Source organism: Hetaerina americana, unplaced genomic scaffold, assembly GCF_022747635.1.
Source record: "Hetaerina americana unplaced genomic scaffold, ioHetAmer1.1.p SCAF_26, whole genome shotgun sequence".
NCBI lineage: Eukaryota > Metazoa > Arthropoda > Insecta > Odonata > Calopterygidae > Hetaerina > Hetaerina americana.
In genome coordinates, this window is record NW_027286830.1 from 2,717,507 (window position 1) to 2,729,921 (window position 12,415).

The 12,415-nt window shown below is 36.9% G+C and overlaps 1 protein-coding gene across 1 annotated transcript in view; it reads left to right on the forward strand.

The window, feature by feature from the left end:
- LOC139689620 (alpha-tocopherol transfer protein-like) overlaps nucleotides 1–12,415 on the forward strand; it is a 38,523-nt gene that overhangs the window by 17,605 nt on the left and 8,503 nt on the right. The window contains exon 3 of the mRNA XM_071586791.1: nucleotides 10,437–10,551. Coding sequence (XP_071442892.1) covers nucleotides 10,437–10,551 — 115 coding nt within the window. The remainder of the gene's footprint in view (nucleotides 1–10,436; nucleotides 10,552–12,415) is intronic.

Consider the following 12,415-nt stretch of genomic DNA (forward strand, 5'->3'; position numbering starts at 1 on the left):
GAAACAATCCGTCTTCCTCTGAAGATATAGAAGTAATGACTGAATATATATATATATATATATATATATATATATATATATATATATATGTATATATATATATATAAACGGCGTGTGATATCAAACGTATTGTCCTGTAGTCCTCACAAGATGTACCCTTTACCTTTTTCGGAATAGGAACTAAAACTGATCTCACCAAGTCTCCCGGCCAGATTCATTCCTCATGAATACTACGAATCAGCCCATATAGCCTCTTCCTCCCACATTTTGCTAAATATTTCAGTAGTTCCGCAGGAACTTTATCCACCCCACGGCCTTTTTTAGCTTCATATATACTACCTTGATCAAAAATTTCCCGGAATTTATTCATAAAATTAAAAATACAAGTTTATTCATCTAAATCTATATTGTCCCCTTCAAAGTAATCCCCATCGACTGCAACACACTTATGCCAGCGCTTGATCCAATCCTCGAAACATTTTTTATATTCGGTTTTCGGTATGTCCATCAGTGCTTCCTGCGATTTTTCCATTACTTCCTCTCGGCTGCTAAAACGCGTTCCCCGTAATGGTTTTTTAACTCGATTGAACAGAAAGAAGTCACAGGGAGCCAAATCAGGTGAATTCGGTGGCTGTTGGATGGTATTTGTTGCATTTTTCGTCAAAAAATTACGAATAATGATAGCACTGTGCGACGGTGCGTTATCATGGTGCAAAATCCACGAGTTTTCTGCCCACATTTCTGGTCTCTTTCGGCGAATTGCTTCACGCAAACGTCTCATAACGCCCAAATAATACTCTTTGTTTACTGTCTGGCCTTCTGGCAAAAATTCATGATGCACTACACCGTTGTAATCCATGAAAACCGTCAGCATTGCCTTCTTTTTTGACTGAAAACGACGTGGTTTTTTTGGTCTCGGCTCATTTGGTGAACGCCATTCACTTGCCTGATGTCTAGATTGCGTGTCGTACTCATAAACCCACGTCTCGTCTCCAGTAATGATCCTTTTGATGAATGTGGGATCGGATTCAGCCTCGCAAATCATGTCTTTTGCGACGTCAACACGGTCTCTTTTTTGCATGAAATTGAGGTCTTTTGCTGCTACACGACGGAAACCCAAATCATTAACCACAATGTCTTGGGCGGATCCATAGGCAATGTTCAAGTCCTCCGCTATTTCTCTGATGGTTAATTTGCGGTTATTGACCAACATTTCTTTTACTTTATCAATTTTTTCACCGACTTTCGATGTCGATGGTCTGCCACTGCGTTCATCATCTTCGATTGACTCACGACCACTTCTGAACCGCTCGTGCCACTGGTAAACGACCGTTTTTTTTAGAGAATCGTTGCCGAAACACTTTTCCAACATTTCCAACGTCCGTGCGCCACTAAATCCGTTTTTTACGCAAAATTTAATACAAGTTCGTTGTTGCAAATTTAAATCCATTTCTGCAATTGTAAAAAATCGCCAACACACACAGAGATAGATGTACTCTTGGCTACGTAACTTTTGCAAATGTCAAGTTATGACACTAAGATTTAAAGGGAATATCAACAACAGATGTACCCATTTAACAAAAAAAACAGAACTCAAATCGGAACGATGGGAGCGCCACACGGTGGTTATTCCGGGAACTTTTTGATCAAGGTAGTATATATATATATGTATATATATATATATATGAAACATGGGTATGTATGTATAGACATTCAAGCACGAAATTCCGCCATACGGCGACGACCTTTAAAAAGAAAAAAATACATATATATATATATATATATATATATATATATATATATATATATATATATATATATATATATATATATATATATACACATTCAAACACGAAATCCCGCCAAACGGCGAATAAATACTCATATATACAGAAACAGATACAAGGAAAAGGGATAGGAACACATATAAAGGACGAACACAATAGAGGTGGGGAAGGCGGAATCGAACGGATCACTAGAGTAAAAATATTTCCTCAACCGGGACTCGAACACCGCCCACGATCTTTCCACTTGCCGGGCGGATGCTCTTAACCACTTGAGCTATCGAGGATAGTCAATTTACCCTGAGATCCGTGGGTCTAATATGTCGCCAAGCGCCCCGATTCTTTCAGCCAAGAGATGGCGTCAGGGGGCTGTTTCACCCACCAAAGGAGAAATAGACAATACACAAGGAAAGGAAAGGACAGTGGGTTAGAATTCATACAACATCATACAGGAAAGGAACAGTGCGTTTCGTGGCACGCATAGCCAGAAGAAAGAGATGAGCCACATTGGCCAAATACACATTCAAACACGAAATCCCGCCAAACGGCGAATAAATACTCATATATGCTATTGTGTTCGTCCTTTATATGTGTTCCTATCCCTTTTCCTTATATCTGTTTCTGTATACATGAGTATATATATATATATATATATATATATGAGTATATATATATATATATATATATATATATATGTATATATATGTATGTATATATATATATATATATATATATATATATATATATATATATATATATATATATATGTGTATATATATATATATATGTATATATATATATATATATATATATATATATATATATATATATATATGTTATTTTCTAAAAGATTTTTGTGGTTACTAATCGTTGCCTTTCCTTCTCAAATTCTCTGTACTTTAACGCCTGACAAGGTCACAGAATATAATGAAAAAATGCACGAAATAAATAAATTTTAATATAATTGTTCTGAAAATATGATAAACCTATCATTCTTTCCAGTTGTGTTATTTATTTATTTAATTATTTACCCTGAAACCCACCGCTAGGATGTGCGGCAGGGAGTGAATACACACCAGAGTAATTGTAACCCGAGCATGACCCTACCGCGGTCGGGCAATGCCATTATGATCCCCTATCGTTCGTGGAAAAAAATGGCATCTTAAATCCACCTGTTCTACATTTATTCTCTCTAATTTTATTGGCATGATCAGGGTACAGCTGATTTAATGACACTGGCGAGTGATAAGGAAAGTTTGTCAATCTTGAATTGAAGTCATCAGTAAATTCTTGTCAGGTTAAGAAGTATGAGATCCAGACATATAATAGGGAAACGAAAGTTAGAGATTCTCACAAAATAGGAAGGCTAATTAGATCAGAGAAGTACACGTCCGTTCGTCGTCCGTTTTGTAAAAATCGTAGCAAACTAACAGAAGGCGTAAAATATTTGATATCCGGAATATGGAGCCAGTGAAAGTATTAGAACGACTCAAACCATTAAAGAAACAAAAATTATTCAAGCTAGGGTGTGTGGCAGGGGGTGAATACATACCGGAATACATTTTACCCGAACATGACCCTACCGCGTTTGGACAATGTTATTAAAATCCCCTATCGTTCGTGGAAAAAATGAAATCTTAAATCTATCTCTTCTACACTTAATCGCTCTAATTTTACTAACATGATCTCTCCTACAGTAGCGCATTAGGGATAATAATACATTTTCAACATCGCTGCTAAATATACATCCTTCCAATTTATGATAGAGATTTAATCTGTAATTTACCTTCGCTCCGAGAGTCCCGGCCTAGCTGATCTAATATTTTGGATACGCTACAAAGTTGATCATAACCAAGTTTTACAGATATACTATAGCTCCTCTACGCTGCACGCGATCAACAGCTGCCGTGCTAATGTGATAGCTGTGCTTAAATTTTCGTACAGCAGCTTTCTGCTTTGTACTACGTGAAAGAAAGAAAATCCACAAACCTAAAGAGACAGTATTTTTGCTACCATCCGTTAAAGTGAAGCAATTAATAGTTGTAGCATCACTTTTGCCCCTTTTAATAGGCATTTTCTGAAGTTTGAGATTTTTTTTATTTCAAATAACTTTAATTTACTTCGTCACTTGCTATGGTCTATCTTTAAATTGTCAAAATAAAAGCACATAACGAAATATCAGGTTTTCACCGTCAATATACTATATAGGTATACCTGTACATGAATCAAGGTATTATCTATATATTATTAATAAATCGAGTATCCCGCAAACCTAAAATGCTCTGGTTTATTTATTTATTTATTTTAAAACATTATACACATACAGCAGTAGCGCCAATTAACAGTGAAAAATATAACAAACAGGTTAGAATAAATGTAATGTTTTGGCAGATTTAATTTCGTACTTTCGAGTTTAATGCGGACTAAGCCATTGGAGAAAATTAAAATACTATGACTTAATTATTATTGATAAATTGTAGCCACATTGGGTCTTTGCATAACCACATGAAGAACGGTATAAATTCTAAAGCAAAAAAAATATTACAATTTTGGCCGACGATACCATGATACGAGGTGTATTGAAATGTTCCCGAACTTAATATATTACAAAAAAAATTCTTCACTGACAAATTATTGGTCAGGGTTCCCTTCAAAGTAGCCTCCTCCCTGACTTATCCCTACGGTGTTTCCACTTTTTGAAACAGTCCCGGAACGCTTCTTCCGGAATGCTCTGAGCACCTCCGTCGAATTTTTCTCCATCTGTGGAATGGTGGCAGATCTTTGAGCGGGGTTTTTAGTTTTGGGAACAGGATAAAGTCACATTGGCTCAGCTTTGGTGAGGAGGGTGGGTGGGGAAGTAGAGCGGTCTTGTTTTTAGCTAAAAACTCATGAGTTCCGTGATAAGAATGAGCCGGTACGTTGTGATGAAAACACCACTCACCGCTCCTCCAAAGTTCGGGCCGTTTCCGTCTGATTCTCTCTCTTGAACGTTTCATAACCCCCGCGTGATACTACGTGTTGACTGCCCGGCCTTTAGGTAGGTATTCGTGATGCCCAACTCCCTTTGTATCGAAAAAAAAACAGTCAACATCTCCTTGAAATTCGAGCGAGCTTGTCGACCTTTTTTGGGAAGGGAGAAGTTTCACCGATCCATTGTGAAGATTGCACTTCTTTTTTGATGTCATATCATAAACTAACTACTCAGTACGGGTTGTGATTCTGCAAAAGAAGAGATCATCCTTCTCAGCTTGATCAAAACATTCCTGACAGACTTGAACTCGATGTTGTTTCTGGTCTGCTTTCATCAGATTAGGACACGAATTTGCCGGTGACTCGATGAATCCTCAATTTTTCAATCAGGATTTTATAACACGAACCAATCAAGGAGCCGCACTCTTTTTCAAGTTTCCTGAAAGTCAAACGTCGATTTACACGAACGAGATTATTCACTTTCTAAATGTGAGTTTCATCAGTCGACGTTGATGGTCTTCCTGAACGCTCGTCGTCTTCCACTGATTGCCGCCCCTTTTTGAAGCGGGTAAAACACTCATAATGCGTGATACGTTTCATAGCATCCTCACCATAAGCCTTAGTAATCAACTCAAAAGTTTCGGTGAAGGGTTTTTAGAGTTTCTCGTAGAATTTCACAGAACAACGCTGCTATTTCAAAGAGCTAATTTCAGCGTATCTAAATTTTCGTCGCACTCCACGAACACCCCTTCACATAAATGGCCGTAACTAATCATCAAAGTGGTTGTAAGTGGTTATTAGCGAAGTTTTCATAGATACAACGCCTCCAAGCGGATTAAAATATTACCAACTGGAAGCGCGCTACACAAAAAATTGGGAATCTTTTGAACAGACTTAGTAGAAATGTATAAGGTATCATAGAACATTATCGGATGTAAACAACCCTATTAGGGAGATCATTTTCAAACATGAACAAAAATATTTTATAACACTTTCCTACAAATAAAGTTGAAAACTATGTTCATTTGGAAAATAATCGCACTAATTTAGAGACCACAACGCACCCTGCAGTGGATCATTTCATGCTGGAAAAGCGAGCATTCAAAAGCAGTGTCGCCCATATCACAAATATTCATTTAGAATTTGATGCAAGAGAAGCATTTCCCAACGAGATGGCTTCGCCAATGGATTCGCCGCTGTCAAAGAGCCAATGCCAGGATTAGTCACAACGGGTTTTTACAACAATTATACTATTCGCAAGGCATACCACTAAATTGTTAAAGGTAGTAGAGAGATGCTACATTCTCCATAATTCAACAGTAATTTCACAACTGAATTTTGAATTAGTACTATGCCTGTCTATGTAAAATTAGTCTGTTGTGTATTCACCTCCTACCACACACCCTAGCGGTTGCTTGCAGGGTACTATAAATACAAAAAACAAGCTAAAAAAACTATTCTGTCCTATCACCTGACGAAAAGAGAAATACATTTCATTATAAAACACGTGATCTCAGCGGCTCGATTAAAATCCTAAGCTCAAAAGTTTGATTCTCGCTAAAATGGTGATTTGTTTTCTTTTTAAATAAGCTCCCAATGAACTTTTCTCCATTGATATGAGAAAAGGTGTCACCTGTCAGTAGGTACTAGGGTAAACCCATCTCATGGGATTCAAACTTGACGTGGAATATGGTTTGCCTGTTCTCATGATCCCTAGGGGTGTGCTTGAGGAAGTAATGACAATTTTTCCAGGTAAGGCAACCCATGAGTCGAGAGGTAGGAGCCAGACGAAAGGTAATCGGCGCGGCCTCTGTTCCTCAGTGAAGTGGCCACAAAGGCGGCTGACGCCAGTGAGGCGGACATTATCATGATGAAGTTACGCTAAACACATCACTGAGGAAGGCAACGGAACATCAGTTCAATTATTTTCCCCATGATAATGATTAACACAACAGAGAATAATGAATCCTGGCCACCAAGGAACTCGGCATGTTGGGTTGGGTCCCAACTGGCAACAGGGGTGGCCTCCGCGGTCGTCATCAGGCAAAATACATTTACAAAATTAAAGAAGCAGAAAAGAAATGTTGAATAGGACTACAATTATTTCTTTTTATAATTTATTTGATATTCAAGCACCCATCAAGCCACTGCTAGGATGTGTGGCAGAGGGTGAATACATATCAGACTAATTGTGACCCGAATATTTTTACCCCTACCGTGGTCGGACAAGGTTATTCTGACCCCTTATCGTTCGTGGAAACAATAACAGCTTACATCCATCTGTTCTACACTTCATCTCTCTAATTTTATTGACATTATTTCTCCTACCGTAATACAACGGGGGTAATAATAGATTTTCAACATCACTGCTAAGGAGACATCCTTCCAACTTATGCAAGAGAATAACTATATATCAGTGCCAGCAAGTTGAGACATACCTTATATTTCACCGAACTGAAACTTAAAACTCATATATGCGCCTAATATAGGAATTGCAAGCCATACCAAATTGCAACGTTATCACTACATAACATTATTTAACGGACCTTAATTAAACAAAATTATTCGGCATTAATAGACTAAAAATAACTATGTAACGTATTTCATATTTTTGCGGAATTAATTATGAATGCAATTATTGTTTGATAAATTTAACAAAATGGTATTGTGTAAAAAAGTTACTTTTGCTCTAACTATAATTTACGGCTGTGGATAGAGTACCTGCGAGTTGTTGGGAAGAAATTCTGAGCCAGGAAAATAGTCATTAACTTTTAAAACGGTAATAGTAATATTTTTATTGTTCACTGATCATTCATATGATGTAGGTAAGGGAGTCGTCAAACACAAAGAAAAGTACAAAATGCATTTCAACACTATGAGCATGCTTGAAAGAGAACGCATACATTAGAATACGAGGTATGTCCAATAAGTACGCGAACTGAGGCCATAGGCACTTTATTTGTGAAATTTAGTCTACATCGATGCTGTCACCTTCAAAGTACTCTCCATTCTTTGCTATGCACTTATTCCATCTTCTTTCCCACTGTTTAAAGCACCATTGGAAGTCCTTGGCAGTTAGACTTTTTGGTTTTCTTGTCGTTTCTTGCTTTATTGTATCTACATCTTCCCAGTGATGTCCCCTCATCACATTTTCGCATTTTGGCAACAGGAAAAAGTCGCAGGGGGCGAAATCTGGCAAATAAGGAGCATGATCAAGGATGGTGATTGATTTTTTTGCCAGAAACTGGTGAACAATAAATGCTGAGTGTGCAGTTGCATTGTCATGGTGATGGATCCATCCATCACCTTGAGTCAAATTTGGTCGCACACGACGCACGCGATCTCTCAAACGCTTGAGATCTGCAAGGTAGAACTCAGCCTTTACTGTTTGTCCTTCAGGAAGAAATTCATGATGTACAACACCTTCGTCATCCAAAAAAACCAGAAGCATGACTTTGATTTTTGATCGGCCTTTTCTTGATTTTAAAACGCCTTCTTTAAAACGCTCAATCCACTTGAAAATGGATGTTTTCTTCAGAGCATTGACAGTGTAAACAGCTGTCAACATTTCAGTAATTTCTTGATTACTTTTACCGCACTTCCTCAAAAAACTTGATGTTGATTCATTGCTCCGTGATTTCGTCAATTTCCATTTTCGACAAACAGTAAAAGCAAGGACAAGAGGAACTAACATAGCTGGCACCATGCGCACAGCTCGACGATCCGCAAAGCCCAGACTTGGATCTCAGGCAACAAGAGCCGCGAGTGGGCAGGGCTATAGTCCGCGTCATGGCCGCCAGATCGAAATAGTTCGCGTATTTATCGGATAGACCTCGTATGTAATTAAAACACAACGCACTAAATTTGCTTGCCATCTAGAAATCCATTCCATCTATAAAAACACTTCATTAGTAGGTTCTTGTGTGTCAATCCATAAGAAAATTACTATACTTCACGTTTGTCTTGAATTGAGTTTACTCTTCAATTCAATCTTATTTATTCAATGACTTGTGACGTGACTGATGTTTGCAAAGGCAAATGGTTACCCACGGCAACTGATAATACTTTACAAAATAGCAAAAAAGATTTCTTGTTTCCCATTTCAAAGCAGACTCTATTACCTACCGCAAGCTATCCATGATATAAAAATAAAATTATAAAATACGAGGTAAATATGAGTTAATTGACTTATAAGTGAACCGACGAATATGTAAATAAAACTATGCAGTGAACATAAATAATCCGTGCCTACTGTTTTTCAATTGCTGGGAACTATTATTTCAACAATATGCTCTTATGTGCCGATGAATTGGTATGTGAAAAACCGACCCAAAAAATCCTATAAGAAAAAAATGTTGTCCTACCCTGCTAGGATTGCAGGCTGGTAAATTGAGTATTTACTTCCTCCTTAGAAACAAGAATGATCTTTTTCTGTAATTAACCACCTCTGTGCTTATATTTTACGTTTGTTGCAGTTGTTGTTTGTTACGATCGTTTTTATTAGTGATAATCCAACGATAAAGGTAAGGTTTTGGATGGATACAGCCTAGATAACGAACGGCACGATGAATTTATTTGCCTCTTCTACCGAAACAAACTGACATCCGACACTATGATAAGCCCTTCTTCAATAACGCATACTTCTTTTATTTCATCCAACATCCCAATCCTTTTCTTTCCCTATCCTCGCTTACTTAACGTACTCCCCTCTATCTCAGTCTTCATCATTCGTAGAGAACTCAAAAACAACGGGCAAAATCTTCGTCACACACCGTAGCCTTCTCATTACAATTATGAAAACTCCAGTCTGTAGCAAGTGAATAAAAATCAGCCGGATTAACTTCTTGAGTTCTCATGTCTACATTGTTTTATATGACGATTTTGAAAAAAGACTACCACAAAGCAATGCATTCGTCGATGCTATTCAGCGATGCCATTATGCCACGGGTTCGGCAGTCCATCATATAGCATCCAGTGATGGCATCGGCACCTTTTACGGAATAAGTTTGATGCTATATCGTGTTGCCGAAGCCATAATGGCATCCTTAAGCAAATAGCATCGGGCGCCATCGTTAGGGAATAATCCATAAGCTTACTCTAAACGAGAAACAAGGAGCCACGATTTGACGCTTCATTGGTGTACTGCCCTTGAAGATCTGACATGACCCCTAATTAGGAATCGGGATACCTTCGCCAATTTCCAACACCACCAGGATTCGAACCCAAACCCGCGGGGAAGGAAACCACAACACCAAGCCAATCCTCGAGAAAGAAAATACGATCAAGTTTGGGAGAGAATGACGGGACTTCAGCAAACCATACGTCTGCTTGAAATTGTCAACAAATTCAGAAGAGAGATGCAACGAAACAAAATAAGACATGATGGACATAAGGCTACCAAAAACAAAAACCTAGACTCCTTCAAGTCAGATGGTCAAGGCACCAGTTATATCCGTTAGGCAAACACAATACTTTGGCCCAATTTCGAAATTTTCGTAACTCTATTTAGAAAATATTTGCTCAAAAATACTTGATAAGTAAAAGCACGTCCTGTATGATTAAATTACAACGTACTGAGCATAATTTGAAAGTTAACGTATATAAATTTCATTGGTTTTACCTACCTTTCACATGCTCCGACTCCTCGAGTGTCATTTCACTTTCTTCTTATTCCTCTTTCAGTGACATGATCCCACTGCCAGTCACAACTCCAGAAGGGTATACTGTACAACTCTATCGCTTAGCAGACGAACCAAATAGCGACCCTTCCAAAATGGTCCTCGCTGATTGGCTCAAGGTAATAATTTATCATGACGAAATTGATGAATTCCGCCATGCTGAATGTTCGCGCTCTATTCAAATGCATTTTAAATTAACATGATAAAATATTATCATGTTTTGTAGGTCTATTTAATAGCTTTATTATCCAAGTTAAGTGGTGAGGATGTTAATTATTTAAAGACTATCCCCTTCCGAATGCCCCTAGTGATTTTAAACCCCCATAAAAATTTTGGAAATAACAACAAATTAATGCACCTACTGGTGTGCCTCAGGTTGTCAGTTATGCCTGTGGCTATACCTTACCGGGAAATACAGTGGAGGTGAGTGGAGTTTATCTAGTGGAAAATTGTTACTATCTATTCTTTATTGTGTACGAATTCCACCACATTATGCCTAAAACTAATCCATTAGACCATGTATAATTTTCCGGCATCAAATTGCATTAAATTTAAATTTAAACTCATTAAATGGTGAGGTATTCATGTATGCAGACGATATCAATCATCTGTTAAAGCAGGCAGGAAATGTGGTTCTACCAGCTCAGGAAGCTGTCACAAACATGGAGAGTTGGTGTTCTAATAATAAGGTTCTAATAAATAAGAGTAAATCATCCTATATGCTGTTTCATACGCCACAGAAGAAAATTGACTGTAGTCCATACATTAAGTTTACAGACAACAGTCTAGGACGTACAACAGGTATTAAATTCCTTGGTTTGTTCTTAAATGAATGTCTTAGTTGGGATAGTCACATTGATAATCTTGCATCTCAAATTGCCTCTGGTTGTTATTTAATCAGAAGGATGAAAAACTTACGAATACTGACACAGCCATAAGTCTATATTATGCACATGTCTATAGCAGATTGAAATATGGCATAGTGGCATGGGGAAATTCCTCTCCATCTGAAAGAATTTTTAAACTCCAAAAGTGGGCAATAAGAACAATTTGTAATGCTAGTCAAAAAGAGAGCTGTAGAGGCCTATTTAAAAAGCTGAGGATTATGCCTCTATCCTGCATTTATATGTATGAATCCATATTATTTGTAAAAACTTTTGAAGGTAAATTTAACTTAAAAACAAATAAAAATGTGCATAACTATGATACCAGAAAAAAATCCAATTATGTAACAAGTTCTCATAAACTTTCTATGTTCAGCAATGGGCCTACGTATATGGGTTGTAAATTATTTAACAATTTGCCAATAGAAATAAAAAATGAGCAAAGACTGGTGTATTTTAAAATTAAATTAAAAAAATATTTACTTGACAATTGTTTTTACAATGTAAAAGAATTCTTGTTTAAATGACTGTTAATATTGCTTTTAATCTTGTAATATGTACTACTATTTTAATGTATATTTGACAAGGCCTATATATGTACTAACATATCAACAGGACCAATAAATTTATTATTATTATTGTGGTGCAATAGTCACATTGATTTGAATATCAAATAAGATTAAAATACATTAAAGTCAATGGGCTTACCTACCTACAAAAGTAGGTTCATAGTCTTAAGACAATGGCATCTAATGTAATGATAAGTTTGTCATCAATGAATTGATTGCAAGCTAAATTACATTCATAAAATGGTAAGGATCATGAGTAATTATTACTAGTAAAAATATTACGTACCATTTGCTAAATTACCAAGTCTACCAGATGCATTACCTCAGGAGATAATTATGTAAAATAATAACTGCCACTAATCAATAGTTACGAATATTAAATAAAAAGCACAAGTAAATTTAGCCTTTGTGAAATAGTTCAAGTTTTTATATAAATAAAGATTAACTATGAAATCCATAAAAAGGTCACAGTTACAAAGCTGAGTAAAAGCATACGAAGTGCATTCCACCATTTGAAACAAAAACCAATA